The following is an 18,850-nucleotide window of genomic DNA, read 5'->3' as shown; positions in this document are numbered from 1 at the left end:
CCTGGGGACAAGCTCCCAAACTTGTATATACATTCCATCTCAAGTTGTAACAATCTACGTGTGTAATCAACATTGGATTTAACATCCAGGGAATATAGAACAGACACCTTCATGTCCCTGTGTCTATGATGTTGTTCATTAAAGTGAACTACCAGAGGAGCCTCAGTTATCCCATTCCTGATTCGTGACAGATGTTTTTGCACCCTGATCCGCAATGGTCGTGTTGTGCTGCCAATGTATATTAGATCACACTTGCATTGAAGTATATACACAACATTGGCAGTCTTGCAAGTAGAGAAACCACACTGATATTTCCAGTGCCCTGTCATTGTGTGGGTGATCTCATTCAACTTAACCATCAAACTACAAACATTACAGTCTCCACATGGGTGATGTCCCCGTGGAGCCGTACTCAAAGGGGCATTGCTCTTAAACTCAGATTTTACAAGCATATCTCTAAGGCTCCTGGTTCTACGATATCCTATGGCAGGAAGCACCCCACATCCAGGGATCCCTGCTACCAGGTGCCAATGCCTTCTTATAATTTGACAAATCTTAGGAGCCACCCCTGTGTAGTCCAATGCCCATTTTATTCTGGTGTCTGGTTCCCGCAAGCGAGTTGTCAGGAGCCTATTTCAAGCCGTGGTTCTGGCCCTTTCACGGGCCGCTACTATCGTTGCTTTAGGGTAACCCCTGGACAGGAATGCAAGATCTAAACTTTTAGAATCCCTCATGAAATCAGCTGCACTGGTAGAATTGCATTTGATCTGCAAATACTGACTAATAGGTACATTCCTCTTCAAATGGCCCGGATGAAAAGAGTCATAATGCAAATAAGAGGATCTATCTGTAGCCTTTTTGTGCAATTTCACACCTAGTGCCCTCTGGTGGCGTTTATATATTATTACGTCCAAATAACGAATGCACTGTCTGCTGCCCTGCCATGTGAACCTGATGTTAGGATTGATATTATTCATCCATTCCAACAGCGCTTCTGCTAGTCTATCAGTTTCCAATGTCATAATGACGTCATCAATATACCTACAATAAAATCTAAGCTGTCCAATAAATGGATTGATTCCAGGGTGTTGATTAACGGGCGGGGCGGCATTGTCCCGTCACTCTGCATCGACTGGTTATTGACTGGCTAGAATGATTGTGTATTGTGAGATCTGTAAGTATGAGAAATGTACTCCTTACATGCTTTTTATTCTGATGTAATGGGATATTGCTATGTTATGACTTGTTATTTATTATAGTATTAACACCTTGCCCATGAGGAAGCAGTTGTCGCAAAATGGGAATTGACAAACGCCTGGCATAGACCCATTGGCTACTCTGCAGGAACGGTTTGCAGTGGTTGTTCTACTGGGACGTTTGATTGTAACATGGTCTACACACAGAGAGACTCTTATTTACCTATATTGCTTACCCGTTGGTTTGTTCATATGCATTACTGATGGTTCATTCATTGTAATATTTACTTGACTTTATATTGACTGCATTTACACTGGGCACATTGCACTTTATAAATTGTTTGATATAATTCAGCAATCAATCCCCTTGGCAACTGGAGGCAAGGAGCCACTGAACTCTGTCTGAACTCCTTGTTCATTGTTCGTGGATGGCACCGAACGTCAAACAGGGTTTTTGGGGTTTTTTTCTGTTTGTGCCCATGTCTGGTCAGGGTGCACGATGATCTTGACAGGCTGGAAAACTGTCCTAAAACAAGTAAAATGGATTTTAACTGAAATAAATGCAAAGTTCTGCATTTAGGTAAGAAAAATCAAAGGCTGATCACCACCTTGGGGTCAGGTAGCAATTTTCCCCAGGCCAATTTGGCTAGGGATCCTGATGGTGTTTTGCCATCTTGTGTGCTTTCCTTCACAGTGATCAACAGAAGCTGGTATCGCTTGAACTGCATTATTTTAGTACATATGACATAAATTAGTTCCAAAATACCATACTTATGAGCATTTCTTCATGTTAAACACAACATATCTTTTAAATCCTAGAAAAACTCAAACACACACAAATATATACACCAACTGCACCACAGATAAAAGAAAGGAATATTTCTTTTGCCAAATGTTTTTTTACAACTTCTCTTTGAATCAATCAGGAATAAAATGTTGGATTTTTTTCTAAGACAAAGCAAGTTAGTGAAACGGTGTATCAAATGCATGAATTTTAAAAGAATTTCTGGTTTTCACCTGCTGTGCTTCTCAAGTGTATTCATAGGGTATCCTATGGAGATTTGCTGAACTGCAGAGAAGAAAAAAGTATTGAAAGAACAGCACATGCTGTGGGTGGCCAACCTGGGAGTTTGATCCCATCAAGTCTAAGCCTTAAAAATTCATTTTGCACAATGAAAGTCAAATGAGTTCTTTGGAGTACATCGACAATTTCCAAATGATTAGAAATAATGGAATGGGCCCAACTCAAAGCTACCTACAGGGGCTATTGCAAAATAGAGACCCAGAAATATTTCTTGCAACTTTTAATAAATGGTAAATGATCTTAACAATTGTGAATGCCTCTGTGAGGCCCAGAAAGAATTTTGAATTATGGATGCAGTAGCTTTGCAAATTATTTCAACAGTTTAATTAGCATATTACTCTAAATTGGGTAGCTTTAGGTAAGTAGACATGTTGGTCTGCAGTAGAACAGCAGGATTTGAATTCAGTGGCACCTTCGAAACTAACAAGACTTTCAGGGTATAAGCTTTCCAGAGTCAGAGTTCCCTTCAGTCTCTAAGGTTCTACTGGACTCAGATCCTGTTGCTCTATGTAGGGGACTCAGAAAAGTTCAAAATAGAGTTTCTTTTTTTAAAAAAAGCCAAGCTAATTGCAAGCTTTACAGCTTACTGAACTGAAGGTGATTGCTGACTGAGCTTTGACTTGGGTCAGTGTAAAGGGATTCTTGTTAATTTTAATAAAGAATTTTTTTATATTGTCGTCACAGCCAAGGGCCTTATACTTATCAAACAACATCTCCCCATAGTAGAATACCTACCTCCGGGTTGGCAAATTCCTGGAGATTTGGAGGTGGAGCCTGGGGAGGGTTTGGGGAGGGCCTAGAGAAGGGCATAGTGCCATACAGTCCACCCTCCAAAGCAGCCATTTTGTCCAGGTTGATTGATCTCTGTCATCTGGTGATGTGTTGTAATTCCAAGTGATCTCCAGGCAACACCGATAAGTTGGTAACCCTACCCCATATGCATTCTTAAGAGAGCCTTCTCTTTATGGTGGCCTCCCTTAGGACTGCTGGTTTGGCCTCTTTTTTCCGTGGTAGGTCCAGACTGCAGACCTTTGGAATGGCTCAACAGACTGGTTCTGGAGGGCTCCTTCATTCTTTGCACTGAGAACGTTGTATTTCAATGGTTATTCTGTGGAGCTATTTTTGTAGATCCTGCAGTGTTTTTATCTTGGTTATTTTTTCCTGTATTCTGTTTTTATCTTATTGAGGGACTGTTATATTGTTTTTGTACGTTTGTATGTTTTAAAAATTAAAAAAGATAAAAACATCATTTTACTGTTTTATACTCCCCTGGATCACATTTCATAGCAGTGTGCCTCTTTAAAATTTTTAGGTTTTTTTCCACAACTTCAACTCTTCTCACTTAAAAAGGCAGACAAAATCAAATATAATGTATGTCTTCTTACAGATTAGTCTTGAAAACTATGCCAAGTCTTACAAAGGTGTATCCCCTCACAATAATCCATATAGAATCTTTCTCTGTTTTGAATATTTCACCTACCTTGCAAGGATATTGTAAGGATTACTATGCTAATGTTTATGAATCACTTCGAATTCACTTGCTCTGTGTAATCCGCCTCAGTAAGAAAGGTAGACTATTAATAATAATAAAATAGTAGTAGTAGTAGTAGTAGTAGTAGTAGTAGTAGTAGTAGTAGTAGTAGTAGTAGTAGTAGTAGTAAAGTGCTGCATAAATGTTAAGTATTACTAGGTTTTATTAGTTATATAAGTACTATGGGTTTTGTGACAATCAAAAGATCATATTATTGTTTCACAATTCCTCCCAGAGAAAAGTCAATTATAAGTTTAAAATGCAATATATACTCTTAATTTGACATGTATATAAAAAAATATATCACATCAGTATTGTTGGGCTTTGGCTTCATAGCTTCTTTGCTGGCTGCTGTGGCTCTCTTTTATTTTCTTACCCATCACAAATCAAACCTCCTGCAAAGCCTCCTGAATTTATAATACATTATTGATAGTCAAGCTCTGGATACTTTGTATCAGTCTGAAAAATGTCAACCACATCAAATAATCAATGATACTGAAGACAGTTACCAAATGTAATCATGTTAGCACAAAGCTGTATTCAGACAGGAGGAACTGGGTTAGCAGCACAATTCTTACAAACTATTATACTTGGATCCAGACCACATTATACTTGGATTCAGAACACATGATAAAAATCAAGATTGGACTATTTATATGGCATATTTTCAAAAGGGAAATTTAAATAAGCAAGTCAAGAGTATAATATTTGTTATAATTCAGAATCTGGAAGAATCTCATAAATATATAACATATCAATGCAATATCAATTCCCTGACCTATCTTTCCTATATTATGCCCTATATCAATCCGCTGCCTAGGATCTGAGAGATCCAAGTTCAAATCCCCATTCTGCAATAGAAGCTTATTGGGGGACCTTGGACCAGTCACTCTACTTCTTTCAGCCTAATTTACCTCACAGAATGATTGTTGTGATAATAAAATCGAGGAGACCGATGTTTTAAGCCACTTTGAGTCCCCCTTCTGGAGAAAAGCAGGGTATAAATTTCTAAATAAATAAATACCAGAGTCCTGCCCTGCCTCCAAAATGGAATTTGACAGCAGTGTATGGCAGCAATCAAGATTATGAGCACCGATGGATCTTGGATAGCAGGTTTTAGAAAAGATGTTTATCTGCTTGAAGAACCACTGCAGGTCACAGGAGAAAATGTTATAGGTACTATTGACTACCAAAAAGTAAATGAGCTCTAGATCGGATAAACAAAGGAAGCCACGACCTTCAGTTTGAGAGCAAGACTGTCAATTATAGGACTTTGGGAGGTTGTTAATTAATAGGATTGTCATAAGTTGGAAATGACTTGACAGCACAAATTACTCACAGATGGACAACTGTTTAACTAAATCAAATCAAATTTATTATTACGGTCCTAGACCAGCAAAAGAATTACAGGAATGATCAGTGTTACAGAGATAAACTAGATAATACAGAATAAAAGATACCTCAGTAATATAATAGATTACATTGCCTTACATTGCCTTAAAATATTTTTAAAAATTTAAAAATTTTAAAAAAATTAAAATATTTAAAAATACTTAAAATTTAAATTTCAGCATATCATAAAAACCCAGTACCATAAAACCATAAGACAAAATTGTCTTTAGTTGGTAGTGAATGAACTCCTGTTCTTTATTGCCATCCAACCAAACTTAGCAACCTTATATGTTATATCCTGAGATCTATCTGAGAGCATTTTTGAAAGTAGAAAAGCTCTATGTCCTGGATGGGCAGAAAGTATAGGCCTTATGTAAACTTCCCGTAGTTGCATGTGTATTTTACAGTCAAAGATGACATGTTCTAGTGTTTCTATTTTCCCATCACCACAGGGACACAGGCGTTCTTCCAGTGGCATTCTTTTGTATCTGCCTTCCAGTATAGCTGATGGAAGAGCGTCTCAACGCATTAACGTAAAGGTTGTCCTGTGTTCGTGATTGGCAAGATTGAAGAAATAAGGCATAGGGGTTAGCCTAACCATGGGATCAGGATCAAACAGTAACACCTTGAATCTGTTTAAGTCATGTTGTCTCTCGACCTCTATTATTCTCTGCTTAATGGCCTTTTTGGCTTGATTATAACCCATACTGAGCAATAATTGCTGTGATAAGCCATAAGCGGCTAGTTTACTATCTATCTTGCTAGCCCAAGATGGTGTACAATGATCAGTTAGCATTAGATTTACAAGTCCTTTAGGGAAAAAAGTTAACTTTAACCAATGAAGAATTGCTGCAATCCATAATCTGTTTAACTAAATATAAGCAACATTTATTTATTTATCATATATATACCCCACCCTCCCTGTGAATGGGCTCGGTCACTGGGATGGGGTAGTTCAGGAAAGGTATTATTTTTGTTGCTGTTTTGAGTTCTGTGCAGATTAACCTCTGGTTTGTTTTGATCTTCCTTTCCTTTTCTGTGTTTCTTAGGAGAGTTTTTTGTGTTTTTTTAAATTGTGGTTTAATTTTCTTCCTTCATTGGCTTTTCTTGTTGCTCTCAGTTAATGAGTTACCTGTTTTCCACTTTTTTTGTAGATTATTGACTTCCAGTAACATCACATTTTTCATTGCTTAAGTTTGGATAGGTAGATTCCCTTTTCTTAGGTTACTTTAGATAGGTTTTACTGATGGGGTCTTTTAATATTTTCAAATATCAAATTTTAAAGTGGAAAGTTTAATCTACTAATACTGTAGTAATATTTAAAGTGCATTACAGTAAATTAAATTAACGGCAACTCAATTAAACAATGTAGTTTGTAGGATGAGTTATGTGGGCTCAGACATCGGGAGGAACCCGATGTCTGAGCAAAGAGTAGGATAGAGAGGGAGATTTGACACACTTGCATTTGATTTCCAATGCATATACATTGTGTGTGTGTGTATTATTGATCCCCCAAAGTCCAGAAAAGCATTACTCATGCTGCTTATGCAGCTGCCCCTCCGTTACTTTGCAGAAGAATGAAATTTTTCTGCAGCATATGCATCTGCAAAGAGAAACCGTATAATCTGCTTACCCCATTCTGAACAAACCAACTGCAATGTGACAGAAGCTTCCCTCATTTAGAAAACACTTATATTTCTCCATGATGCAATGGGTGGGTGGGTGCCTCACTAGACACAGACACTCTGGAAGGACTACTTTTACTCATGCTTAGTATATTTGGTTTTTAAAAACCTTTGCAAAAGCTGCATTGTGTATATGGCCATCTCCTCTTTATGAAACTCACACTTGGACAGTTTTACATACAGTTTGTGTTGGTACAGGGTTTTTAGCACCTCCCGCACCAATTTCACATGGGATTCATAATCCTCTGAATACACCATCACATCATCAAGGTAAACGATCACTCTTTTATAAAGGTCCTTGTGGAGAACTTCATTAATTAAATTCATAAACACCCCAGGGGCCCCTTGCAACTTGAAAGGCATGACCCGATATTCAAATTGTCCCAAGGGGGTATTAAAAGCAGTTTTCCCCTAGTCCACCTCCTTTATTCTTATGTGGAAATAGGCATTTTGGAGGTCCAGCTTTGTGAATATTTTCCCTTGAGCCACTACCTCAAATAAGTCTCTGATCAATGGGATGGGGTAGGTGTTTGACATCGAGACTGCATTGATTCCTCTATAGTCTGTGCATAATCGCTAGCCTTGTCCTTTTTCTTTCTGAGCAGCACGGGGCAGCACAGGGGGAGCTAGCTGGCCGGATGAAAGTTCGCGCCAGGTTTTTATCAATGAACTTATGCGATTCCACTCTTTCTCCTGGGCTTATCAAGTAAATTTTCCCCTTTGGTAATTTAGTCCCTGGGATCAGCTCGATCGCACAGTCTGTAGCTCTATGAGGAGGTAATTCATCCACCCCCTCCTCTTCAAACACTTGGCTTAAGTCCTGGTGCTCTGGAGGAATGCTCTCCCTCTCCTCCATAGTTAAACACACAGTCTCGGGGAAGGGGGGAGGATTTTGACCCCAGTTGATGTCCCAGACATGTTTTTGGCAAGCTTCAGAAGGAAAACACAGCTCCCTGGCCTTCCACCTCATGTAGGGGTTGTGGGCCCACAGCCACCTTACTCCTAACAGTAGGGGAAACTTGGTGGTGGGGCTGACCACAAAAGTCCTTTCCTCTCAATGCCCCCCCTTCCCACTGGGGTGGTCTCTGTTTAGTAACTAGGGGGTCCCCTTCATCACCATACCGTTCATCTGTCCAGAGGCTAGGGGCTCAGGTAGCTTCGACACCTCCAGCCCCAACCTTGTCACGAGTGCAGGGGCAATCAAGTCTCTGCTGCACCCCGAGTCAATCAAGGCCCTTACCCTGATGTTCGTCCCCCTCCATGGGTTTAACAGGGTGACTACTATGAAAAACAACACCCCCTTAGGTCTCACTCTTTGCAGCACCGGGACTTCTGTGACCTGCCAGCTGGTGCCCTTCACAGCAGGTCTCCATCATTTCCCATTGGCGATTTTGGCTCCTCTTCATTGTCTGACAAGGGCACTCATGGTGTCCCTTCTTTCCTCTGGCACTGCAGTTGCTGCAGTGGCTTCCTTCCTGGAAGTTGGTGTGGGTTGCCCCATCGAGTGCCTTTCTGGTAGCCTCCTCGGCTTCGGCTCCAACTCCAATCAGCTCTTACACTCACCTGGACACTCGGTGGCAAAGTGGCCCACTTCCCTGCATCTCGGCACAGCCCTTGTCTCATTCTCCGATCTCTCTCTCTCATGGGAATGTTGGCTCATGGCCTCCCTAGGTCCCAGGGTCAGGCATCTGCCAGTCCTTTCCGCTGACCAGTTTGATGCTGCAACTTCAGCAACTTCACTATTTGTTCTTGATTTTCAGTCTCACAAGCCAGTTGGATCCAGCCCAGGAGGGTTCAAGGGTCACCTTGTACCATCGCTTTGGCCACCAGCTCAGGGTTCAGGCCAGCCTGGAAAAACTCTATCTTCACACCCTCTATCCAATCTCTCAGTTTTGCTGCATACTCTAGGAACTCTGCTGTGTACTCTCGGACTAGACGGTTGCCCTGTCTTATCCATCTCAGGCACCCTCTCCTCCTTGAGAGGGTCCTTGTGCTGCTCCTTAAGTGCCTGGATAAACACATCCACGTTCCCCAGTTCTGGGGCCTGCATTGAGTATAAAGTCACATACCATTTAGCTGCCACACCTCCTAGCCATGACCCGATGTAGCTTACTTGGCTCCGTTCATCTGGGAACATGTGGCCCCACTCCCTCCCCTAATTTCACCAAGAAGTAACCCAATTCCTTGGGATCTCCATCAAAACAGGCTTCCAATTTATGCCAGGTCAGGGGTGGTAGGTTCCAATCCTGGGGGACCCTCGTCCCTCTTGCATGTGGTCTTGGGCGGACCAGTGGTGCTCAGCCCACTGGAGGAACAGGTACTACTCCACCTGGGGTCTCCCTTGGTCAAGAGGCCTCACCAGTGTGCCCCTCCTACATCTGTGGGTGAACGTGTCTAAGTACAGTTTGCACATTCCATCCATAATTTCCAGCATTGTTTGCTTGACCTCCTCCATCTCTTTGCATATCTGCTGTACATTGGACACTCCAGTCAGATCTTGGGGCTCTCCATCCTCAATATCTGCACCCAAGCCCTGGTCCTCTGTCGTGGCAAGGTCTCCCTCCTTGATGTCCTCTGTCTGGGTCTCCCACAGAGGTGCCAATCCAAACAGCCACTCCTCACCCTCCAGGTCCCCTCCTGGGTTCTCTGGAGCTCCCGTTCCTCCTCCCAAGCTGGATTGGAACAGTTACGCTCAGCGTCGCTCCCTATGGTCCCTCATCCTTTAGTACAAGGGATGCAACAGCCATCCTTGGGGCATTGCACTCAGCCAGTGTAGGACCCTGGCTCCTCTCTTGGGAATCACACCGGCCCCGTGCTCTGCCAAGCTAGTCCTGAGCTTCGGAACTTCCACAGGATCTTGAGAAAGGTCCTCTGGGTTCATAGGAGATCTGTTGTTGCCCTTCAGCTGCCATACTGCAGGTAGGGAATCTCACCAGCTTCCCCTGGTTCCAAAGACTGAAGGATTCTGGGCAAAATGTCAGGCCTGGGTAGGGGATTCTTTCAGACTCTCTATTTCATCCAGCACAGTGGTATGAGTTAAAAAGGTCTTTATTCAGATAAAACTCCCTAGAAGTGCACTGATACATAGAGATTACCCAGAATGCTGAAGTACAGTCTTTCCCAAGAGGTTATACTCCAGTTCCCCTCCCCCAGTTCAAACAAGTCAGTTGAAGTCAGCAAAAGTTCTGCAAGAGATGCCCAGCCGAAGTTCCCATTTCTGGTTCCCACACACTACCAGCTGCACTGATAAGGTCTCTTAGCAATGCACAGGCATAGTGAAGGAAGCCACACTACAGGAAGAAAGCCCATCCCTCCCCCCAGTAGACATGCATTCACACTCATGGCAGGCAGGCTGGCTTGCCTGCCCCATAGTTTTACTGTTATTTTTAATACTTAAATTTTGTCTATATGGGCTGTTAAACCTGAATAAGTTCAAACTCTGGTTTTAAAAAAGTCACTCCAGAAAACTGGCAGCCATTTCTATGCCTTTTCCCACTATACAGAGATGATGGCTGGGGGTACCTTGTTAAAAGAGCTGTAAAATCAGACCCCTTTGTCCAATTCATTGGGGATTTTTTTAGAAGAGAGGGCACAATAGTTTTCCTGCTATTCTGATACCACTTAGTGGAGGGGAAATCCTCTCAGGAAAATCTGTCATTTTCCCCACATGGAAAACCTTGAGCAGACATCTGATCTGATCTCAATGGAAATGGGATCTGGTGAGTCTTCATGATACAACAATAACGTTCTCCAGAATTCTTAAAACCAATACAGTACATATTCCCTTTCTTAGATTATGATATGGAATTAAAATGATATTTTTTCCAGTGCACACCATGAATATTCCTCTTATGCGCAGTCACCATTTTGTGTGATTAGGGCAATGCACATATATTCTGGCTTCAGTACGTGCAAATTCCCCCTACTAAATATGGGTGTCTTATCACATTTATTGTGACTAAGCACATTTTTTTTACATCTAGTTCTGACACTTGAATGTAGCCAATGACAGACATCCTGTAATACATCCTGTAATTCAGACATAAAAGGGAACTTGGACTGCAGTTTCCCTAGCTTAAGTCCAACATTTTAGACATTACATTACATTGGCTCACAATCATTGAGCTATAAGAAAACAATGGTGGAGTTTCTTTTTACACATTACTATAATGCAGACTGTCATTACTTTAAAACCCTTTTAGACAAGTGGTACTGTCAAGAAGTCTTCTCCCGTGAGAAAATTTAAGATGGATTTTAAGCACAACTTCAGAAACACTTATTAGAAGTGAAATTCAGTCCATGGCCAATGAAGCATAACACATAATTTTAAAAGGACTCTGGCAAGAATTTTACTTCATTTTCAGACTTCATAGTATCAGCATGCTTTGCCATATACTCACTTATACAGTGACATTCTATCAACATGTTCATCAGTAAAGTTTATGGCTGTAGATGACCTTGACAGTTGTCTCTAGTAAAACCTAGATAAAGCATTTCCTCAGGCAGAAGCTAGAAGTCGTATCAAATATTGTGCACTTTCGATTCAAAAGCTGTAGGGAATTTTACCCAGCCACATGTGTCATGTAGAAAGCCAGATCTAATCTGAAGACATGCATCGACTCTGACACAGACCAGACTTAACAAATTATGTTGACTCATAGAGAATTCTGGCTTGCAGTATCACAGCCTAGCAAGGTGGGTCCCACAATAAGCAAGTCTTTGTTGGCTAAAATATCAAGAGAATGTGAATCCAAGCTACAGCACAGATTTGTCAAAATGTAATTCTCTTTGTATCAGACAATATGAATTTCCAGCTCTGCTGTTTGTCAGGTACAGAAATGGCAAGGAAGCTGATTAATGTGATAGAAGTGTAAAATTAGGGTATCTGTATATGATACTGGTACAACAGGGACAGAGGTAAAGGGACCGTTTCTACTGCTAAATAGAAATCTACAAATAAGCTGATAGATATAACACCAAATGAGACTTGGAGCCTTTGGTAAATTGGCAGTGCAATCCTGAGGCCCGCCATGTGCCGCTGCACTCACATACCTGTGGCACCACTCATCTGCTCCCTAAGGACTCCCATGGTGGCTATGCTGGTGGCCGAGCCCAGGGAGGTATGACATGGCCACTGCTGAAAATGCTAGCACAGCTGTTCCCCTGACAACCCCACCCAGCATCCCCCAATAATAACATAATAATAATAACATTCGATTTATATACCGCCCTTCAGGACAACTTAATGCCCACTCAGAGCGGTTTACAAAGTGTTATTATTACCCCACAACAATCACCCTGTGAGGTGGGTGGGGCTAAGAGAGCTCAAGAGAACTGTGACTCGCCCAAGGTCACCCAGCTGGCTTTGTGGAGCTTCCCTCAGGACAGGCGTGTGAGTGACAAGCAAAGACACAGACAATGCGTGGGTTGTGATCCCTGCTGCCTGTTGACACTTCCATCTCACCCCAGCCATGGCACCTGCAGTCTGGTGACACCTTCCCATCCTGGCATCGTGTGGCCTGCTGGACACGGCTGGCCATTCCCACTCATCCGTGCCCATGTGGGTGTGAGGGAGTGGTCTGCTCACCTCCCCTGCTTCTCCTGCCACCACAAAGGACCTCCATATTAAGATGAGGGGCCATCCAGGCAAGAACCAATCTTGATCATGCCTCACCAGGGAGGTGCCTGCAGAAATCACACTCCGGCAGTTGCCACAGCCACCCTAGAGCCCCTGCAACTGCTGGCCAGCATCCCTGTGTCGAAGTGGATGGGCTGGTTGTTGCGACCATGAAGCCACCCTAGAGACAGTGGATGGGGGAGGGGGTTGCAAACGGGCGGCTCATCCAGCTCAGGCAGACTTTGGGCTATCCAGGCCATTCTGACTGAAACTGCTAATCCTGGAAGTACCACTAGGGAGCTGGCATGTGCCTGCCGAACCACTCACATGCTCCCACCTCCCCAGACTGGAATTACACATGGAAGAACCTATCCTGGGGAGGGCCTCAGCCCACCCACCATCTTTTTTTCCCTTTGGTATTCTGTGGGCTAACGGTCCTGGTCGGAACAGGGGATTGATGGGCAGCCACCTTCAGATATTCACTTTCTCTGGTAAAGAGAAGAACCCCTCAGGATGGGGACCCCCCCCCCGGTGGGTGTGTGCATGCCACATGCACTGGCCAGGCCCCCTCCCACACACTGGTGAGACCGTGCATCCCACCCCATTCACCTCTCCACCATGTGCTGGGGGTGGCCAGGATGGGGGCTGCATGCAGCAGCAGCCCGCATGGAATCATTAGCCCTCTGTCCTACACATGAGCCAAGCCAACAAATTGCAGCAATACAAAATAAATGTCTTTATACTTTTGATTCCTATCTGATTTATACATGCAAGAAGATGGTTGTGATAAAGTCTGAGGAAGCAGAGTGAAAAGTACTACTTCCAGATGGAAGATCATATTTTGAAATGCTTCCCTGTATTCAAAACTTGCAGCAAATAGAAAAGCAACACAGAAAGCAAAGAGAGGGGGAAGAACATTTCTTGCTGCTGAGTTCATTTTCTATTTACAGGACTTTTTTTTAATGCGAAGGAAGCATTCAAAATTGGAATCTAACCATGGATGGAATCCTATACAAGCACTCCATTCTGCCACCACATTTGCTTGCATATGTCAATCAAGCATTAATTTGCTGTCATGTAGAGTTTTCTTAAGCAGTTTTTTTTAAACAGTCTTAAGTTTTCTTTGCTGTCATGTAAAGCTTTCTTGGCTTCTTTGTCTCTCTTTTAGTTTGTCCTCTACTCATGATGCATCCTCTCTCATTTCATTATCATTGGCTGAAAGAGCCAAGAAAGGACTTGAGCTATCCAGGATTTATTCCTATAGCATTTATTTTTCAGGCCTGCTCCCGAATGCCCCATTTTTTAAGCTAAAGCACTTGTGAAAGAACCTTCTTAATTAGCAAGGCCCCTGTCAAAACTGCAAGCTTAAGCAATGTTTTGAAATGGAGCACAATCCTTAGAATCTTACTTGTGCTGCAGTTCTTATATTCGATGTCATCTATTGCTGCGCCTCCTCCAAGATCTTTGGCTCGAACGCCTTCAAATATGACTTCAAAATTCCTCAGTTTTCCCAGTTGTATTTCTGCTCTTTTCCATTGGCCACCATAATTTCCAGAATCACTCCATACCTTTATCAGGTCATGCTCAACCTAAAGATTAGAAAAGGAGTGAGAATAAATACAGGGTGTTTATTAAACTTAGAATGCTAAAATACTACCTGCTGTATATGTGAGATGTAGTTGGGAGAATGTGTAATAGAACCAAGGAATTGTAATAGTAAAAAAGTGCTTTAGCACCTAAGATACTAGCAGTGCAATCCTAAACAGAGTTATACCTAAACTCATTGACTTCAGTGGGTTTAGAAAGATGTCACTCTGCTTAGGATTTGCATTGTAAGAGTGCTTGGCAGAGAAATCAAACAAGTCATACGTCTTTCCTCCCAGTACAAACAAATCATATCAATAAAACAAGTCAATAAAACTATTCAAGTAAATTTTAAAAATGTCAATAAAACAGTCAATAAAAGCAATCCAGGTCATAACAGCACGTAAAATGAAAGCAGTCTAAAATGATATTGGTAAAATAGTCCTCAGGCTAGAAGCATATTTATTTATTTCACATCTATGATTTTGTTAATATCTTCCATATATGACTCAATACAACGTTATCCCCTCTCCCTGGTGGTGAGCCAAACCCCCCATAACCTTCCCCTTTTGAAGGAGCATCACGGGAGGTAAAATGAAGCAAAGCCTTCTTTCTTTTTCCTATCTTGAAATTGTTTCTCAAAGCCAATAGCCAATCTAACCTGGTCAACATTTCTTGTTCTTTAGAGATATAGCAAAGTATCTGGACCTGAGCATCAGACTAGTCTGCTGTTTCTTTTCAGTAAAATGTTTAGTTACAGTTTTTGAATACAAATATGTATCTTTAAGCATCTGACAACAAAAGCAGTACCCTTTTGACTGGACCACAGCAAGTCAGGTGGGTGGTTTGTCCACGCAGGGTGTAGCCCTGTTACTTGGGCTTGTGTACTTTATCTCATCCCACACTAAATAACAACATTCAATTTATATACCATCCTACAGGACAACTTAATGCCCACTCAGAGTGGTTTACAAAGTATGTTATTATTACCCCACAACAATCACCCTGTGAGGTGGGTGGGGCTGAGAGAGCTCAGAGAGCTGTGACTGACCCAAGGTCACTGGTAAAGTTGTAATGAGAACCATGGTGCAAACCAAATGCACAAGACTCCTCTCTCTCAGGTAAGATGCACAGTAAGGAAGAAAGGATACTTTTTAGTGGCGTGATACTTATACAGTAGAATCGTGGCATATTTACTCAGAAGTAAGTTCTGCTTAGTTCAACGAGACCAACTCACAGTTCATTATGCTTATACTACACAACATTTGTTAATGTTTAAGGTGCCACTGGACTCATCTTTCCTTCTTGCTGCAATCGTAACAACGCCATTGTGCGAACCATTGCTATGCACTTTGAATCTCAAGAAAAACATTGACTGGTTGATTTAACTGTTGAGATATTACATCCAGAAAACTGGTAATTTGGTAACTGCTTCGAGAAAGGGGAGTCCGGAACGGGAACCTCCTGCTGGCAACCCGTCAGCAGTTACATTTATTGTATTACATTTATTGTATTGGAAATATTCAGTGGCATTGCAATATAAAAATTTCCTTCCTGTAAAAATACATGTTATGTACCCAATATGAGTGACATACTTGAGTGATTGGATAGATGAAATTATTTTCTATGTGTATGAAACAGTTTGGAATAATCACATGCTTTATTGAATGGTTTTCATAGCCTCTTCATTGATTCTAATTAGCCATACAGCAATTTTGCTGCTTAGTAAGTCGGGCACGGTTATATATATATATATTGTTGTGGAAGTTGTCCCGTGCCTCTCTCTGTTTGTATTGCTTGGCAATAGTAACACAGCTAACCCACCGGAATTTACTATGCATAAATTAGCAACCTCAAATACATTACCAGATAACAAAAACATGCTTTGGTACATGAGAATGGTGCCCTCCATGCCACAGACTGGATTGGATACAAAGGTCATTTTCCATGAACAGAATAGAATTTCTGCTCATGCAAGGAAGGCTGTTTTCACCATGTTGTTACCAATTGCAGCTCTTCATGTCATGCAGTACATTATTTTTAAAAGTCTCCTGACCACCAGGAGCCATTTTTGGGAAGTATGGAGGATTGCAACTGGAAAAAGACAGAAAAGATCTGTTCCATGAGAACAACTCTATTGGATCAAACCTTATGGTTAACATATAGTCAAGGCAACCTTTAGATACACTCACACCAGGCAGATGAGCAGTGCCAGTACCTGAGATCCAGCTCCATTTGGGAATCATGATTTGAAATTAAGGACTATTTTCTGTTGTGACACCAACTGGAAAGATTTGATAAACTTGCATCAAATTGCTCAAAAGATTAAACTAGCACAATAGGTTATTTATTTATTTACTTCATTTATTCTCTGCCTTTCTCTCAGTGGGGACCCAAAGCAGTTTACATCATTCTCCCCTCCTCCCTGTCAGGTAGGTTTGGCTGACCTGGGTCTCTGAGACCCTAGTCTGGCACTCTAACCTCTCCAACGCACTGGCTTTCAATATTCATCTCCATAGACATGCTTAGATGTAAATCTATAAATTAAACTACATGTCATGTTGGAGATCCACAAATTGGTTTCCCAATGTTTTGTTTTAATTCCGCTATGGAGAATCCAATCAGAATTTGTATTTGATTGAAACTGGTGCTTGGGGGGAGAGTATTTCATGTTGTTTCTCATGCCATTTTCCTGATCTAAATTGAACTCCAAACACTATTGTTAATCCTGTGGGTGGTGGTGGGGAATATTGAATAGGGTATTTAAATCAGGAAAATCGCACAGGGAAAAGAGTTCAACATAGTCTCCAAAGTGCTATTGCTCTGAAGAGATTCAGAGCTCCTGCCACTGCGTTAAAGTAAACAAAAAATGGGGAAAACTGTAAGATCTAATCATGTATATCACTTGTACCATGTACTTAGGCCATAAATCAGTTCAGCTGTTAGTGACAGTATTTTGAATAATCTCTGTGCTCCCAGTTCCAGGGATCATGTGCAGACTTTCTGGATGTGTAGATTTTACCTTACTTTCTGCTGTGTGCTTCAGTAAAATAAAATAAACAGGAAGCTCTGTGGTGCTTAGCAATACAAATGATACGGGTGCCAATGAAAATCAATTATAATTTACCTAACTAATTTGCCTACACAGACTTCTGAACCCTTGCTATCTTGGAATACTCTAGATCTATTCATTACCTGTCAGTCTACTTTTTGGCCTACTACCAATACAATTAAAGAGGCTTGGAACTGAATAAGTAGTTGCTTCTCTTAAACTCAGTTTGTAGCTAAACCATTGCTACATTCTATGCCAAACACACACAACATACAGTGTGTGGGTGCATTCTATGACGTCTCTGGTAATGAGATTTGTCAGTTTCCACAGAGGAAAAAAATCCAAAATTGATTGAAATAAAATAACACTGATTTACAAAATAGGTAACAAATGGTTCTCAGACAGTGTATGCAGCACATAATAATAATCTACTACTGCTCTCCTCCTACACTAAAAGGTCTAAAATGAATTGCTTAAAATGTGTAAAATGCTGTCTACTTATACAGTGATAAAGGCTGCAAGGGAGATGAGAATTTAGGTTATGGAAGCAATCCTACTTGGAAGTAAGTTCCATGTTACTCTATGTGCCTTTTGTGTGTAAAGTGCCATCAAGTTACAACCAACTCATGGGAACCTCATTGGATTTTCAAGACGAGACGAACACAGAAGGTTTGCCATTGCCTGCCTCTGCATAGTAACCCTGGTCTTCCTTGGAAGTTTCCCATCCAAGTACTAACCAGGACAGACTCTGCTTAGTTTCCAAGATCTGGCAAGATGGAGCTAGCCAGGGCCATCCAGATCAGAGTCAATGTGGCTTTGTACCAAGGAATTGTTCTTAGGGCTAAAGCCTAGGTGTCTATGTGGTCCTTACTTGTTAAAAAAGTGCTTCTCAGCAGACAAGCAACCTTATATCTACTGCTGTCCACATTGGGAATGGAGTTCTTTTCTTGGGCAGGGAAAGCTGACATGTACCCTTGCTGCTTCCGATTTCTGCTCTGCTGCCCATGATTTCCTGGGTGTAAAAATCTTGCCTTGTCTCAAGGATAAAATCTACCATGAATAATCTCCCATCTGCCACTCCTTCCTCTTATTTATCATGCCTGCTGCTTTAGTATCCCTTCAATGGGACCCTGCTTACTGCACTTTATGTAGAAATATTTATGGGCTGGTCCAAGTTGCAAACAGCCTCAAACAAACAAAAAATGGAATAAAGTAAAACAAAACAAAGGAAAAAAAAGAACCAAACAAAAGAAATAAAATGAAAATTCAGGGTATTAACTTGAAGACTACTGAAATAGGAAAGCTTTTACTTTACTTCAGGAGCTATCTGGAGCAAGTACTGAGAAGGCCCCACTCCCAGCTTATTCTATTCCTTTGCTATTCTTTAATTATCCTTTTTCTTCTCTTGGGTTTCCCATTCTCTTATTGCTTACTCTTCCCTCCTTTTTCCTCTAAAGGAACCCATTTTGCTTCCTTGTTCCATACAATAGCCTTTTAACTTTCTCATTTCTCCTGCATTTCTGTCCAGAACTTTTTCTGCACACTTAACCACAGCACAGTCTTGCAGTCCCTACATTCTTTCTCACTCTGACTTGTCCTTTTCCATTTTCTCCTTTCCTCTTGCATCCACTTCGAAAATTTCTAGATTCAGCAAAATCCTATCTCTCAGAGTATAGGGGGGGTGTGGAATTGAGCTGCACAGAAGAAGT

The 18,850-nt window shown here is 41.5% G+C and overlaps 1 protein-coding gene across 2 annotated transcripts in view; it reads right to left on the bottom strand.

Annotated features, from left to right (window-relative positions):
• Nucleotides 1–18,850, bottom strand: part of MALRD1 (MAM and LDL receptor class A domain containing 1) — a 349,934-nt gene that overhangs the window by 119,548 nt on the left and 211,536 nt on the right. For both annotated transcript variants that reach the window (XM_054992174.1, XM_054992175.1), the window contains exon 25: nucleotides 13,914–14,094. In XM_054992174.1, coding sequence (XP_054848149.1) covers nucleotides 13,914–14,094 — 181 coding nt within the window. The remainder of the gene's footprint in view (nucleotides 1–13,913; nucleotides 14,095–18,850) is intronic.

The sequence above is a fragment of the Eublepharis macularius genome, chromosome 11, assembly GCF_028583425.1.
Source record: "Eublepharis macularius isolate TG4126 chromosome 11, MPM_Emac_v1.0, whole genome shotgun sequence".
NCBI classification, from domain to species: Eukaryota; Metazoa; Chordata; class Lepidosauria; order Squamata; family Eublepharidae; genus Eublepharis; species Eublepharis macularius.
Note: the sequence above shows the minus strand (reverse complement) of the source record. Positions and strands in the feature narration are given on the sequence as shown.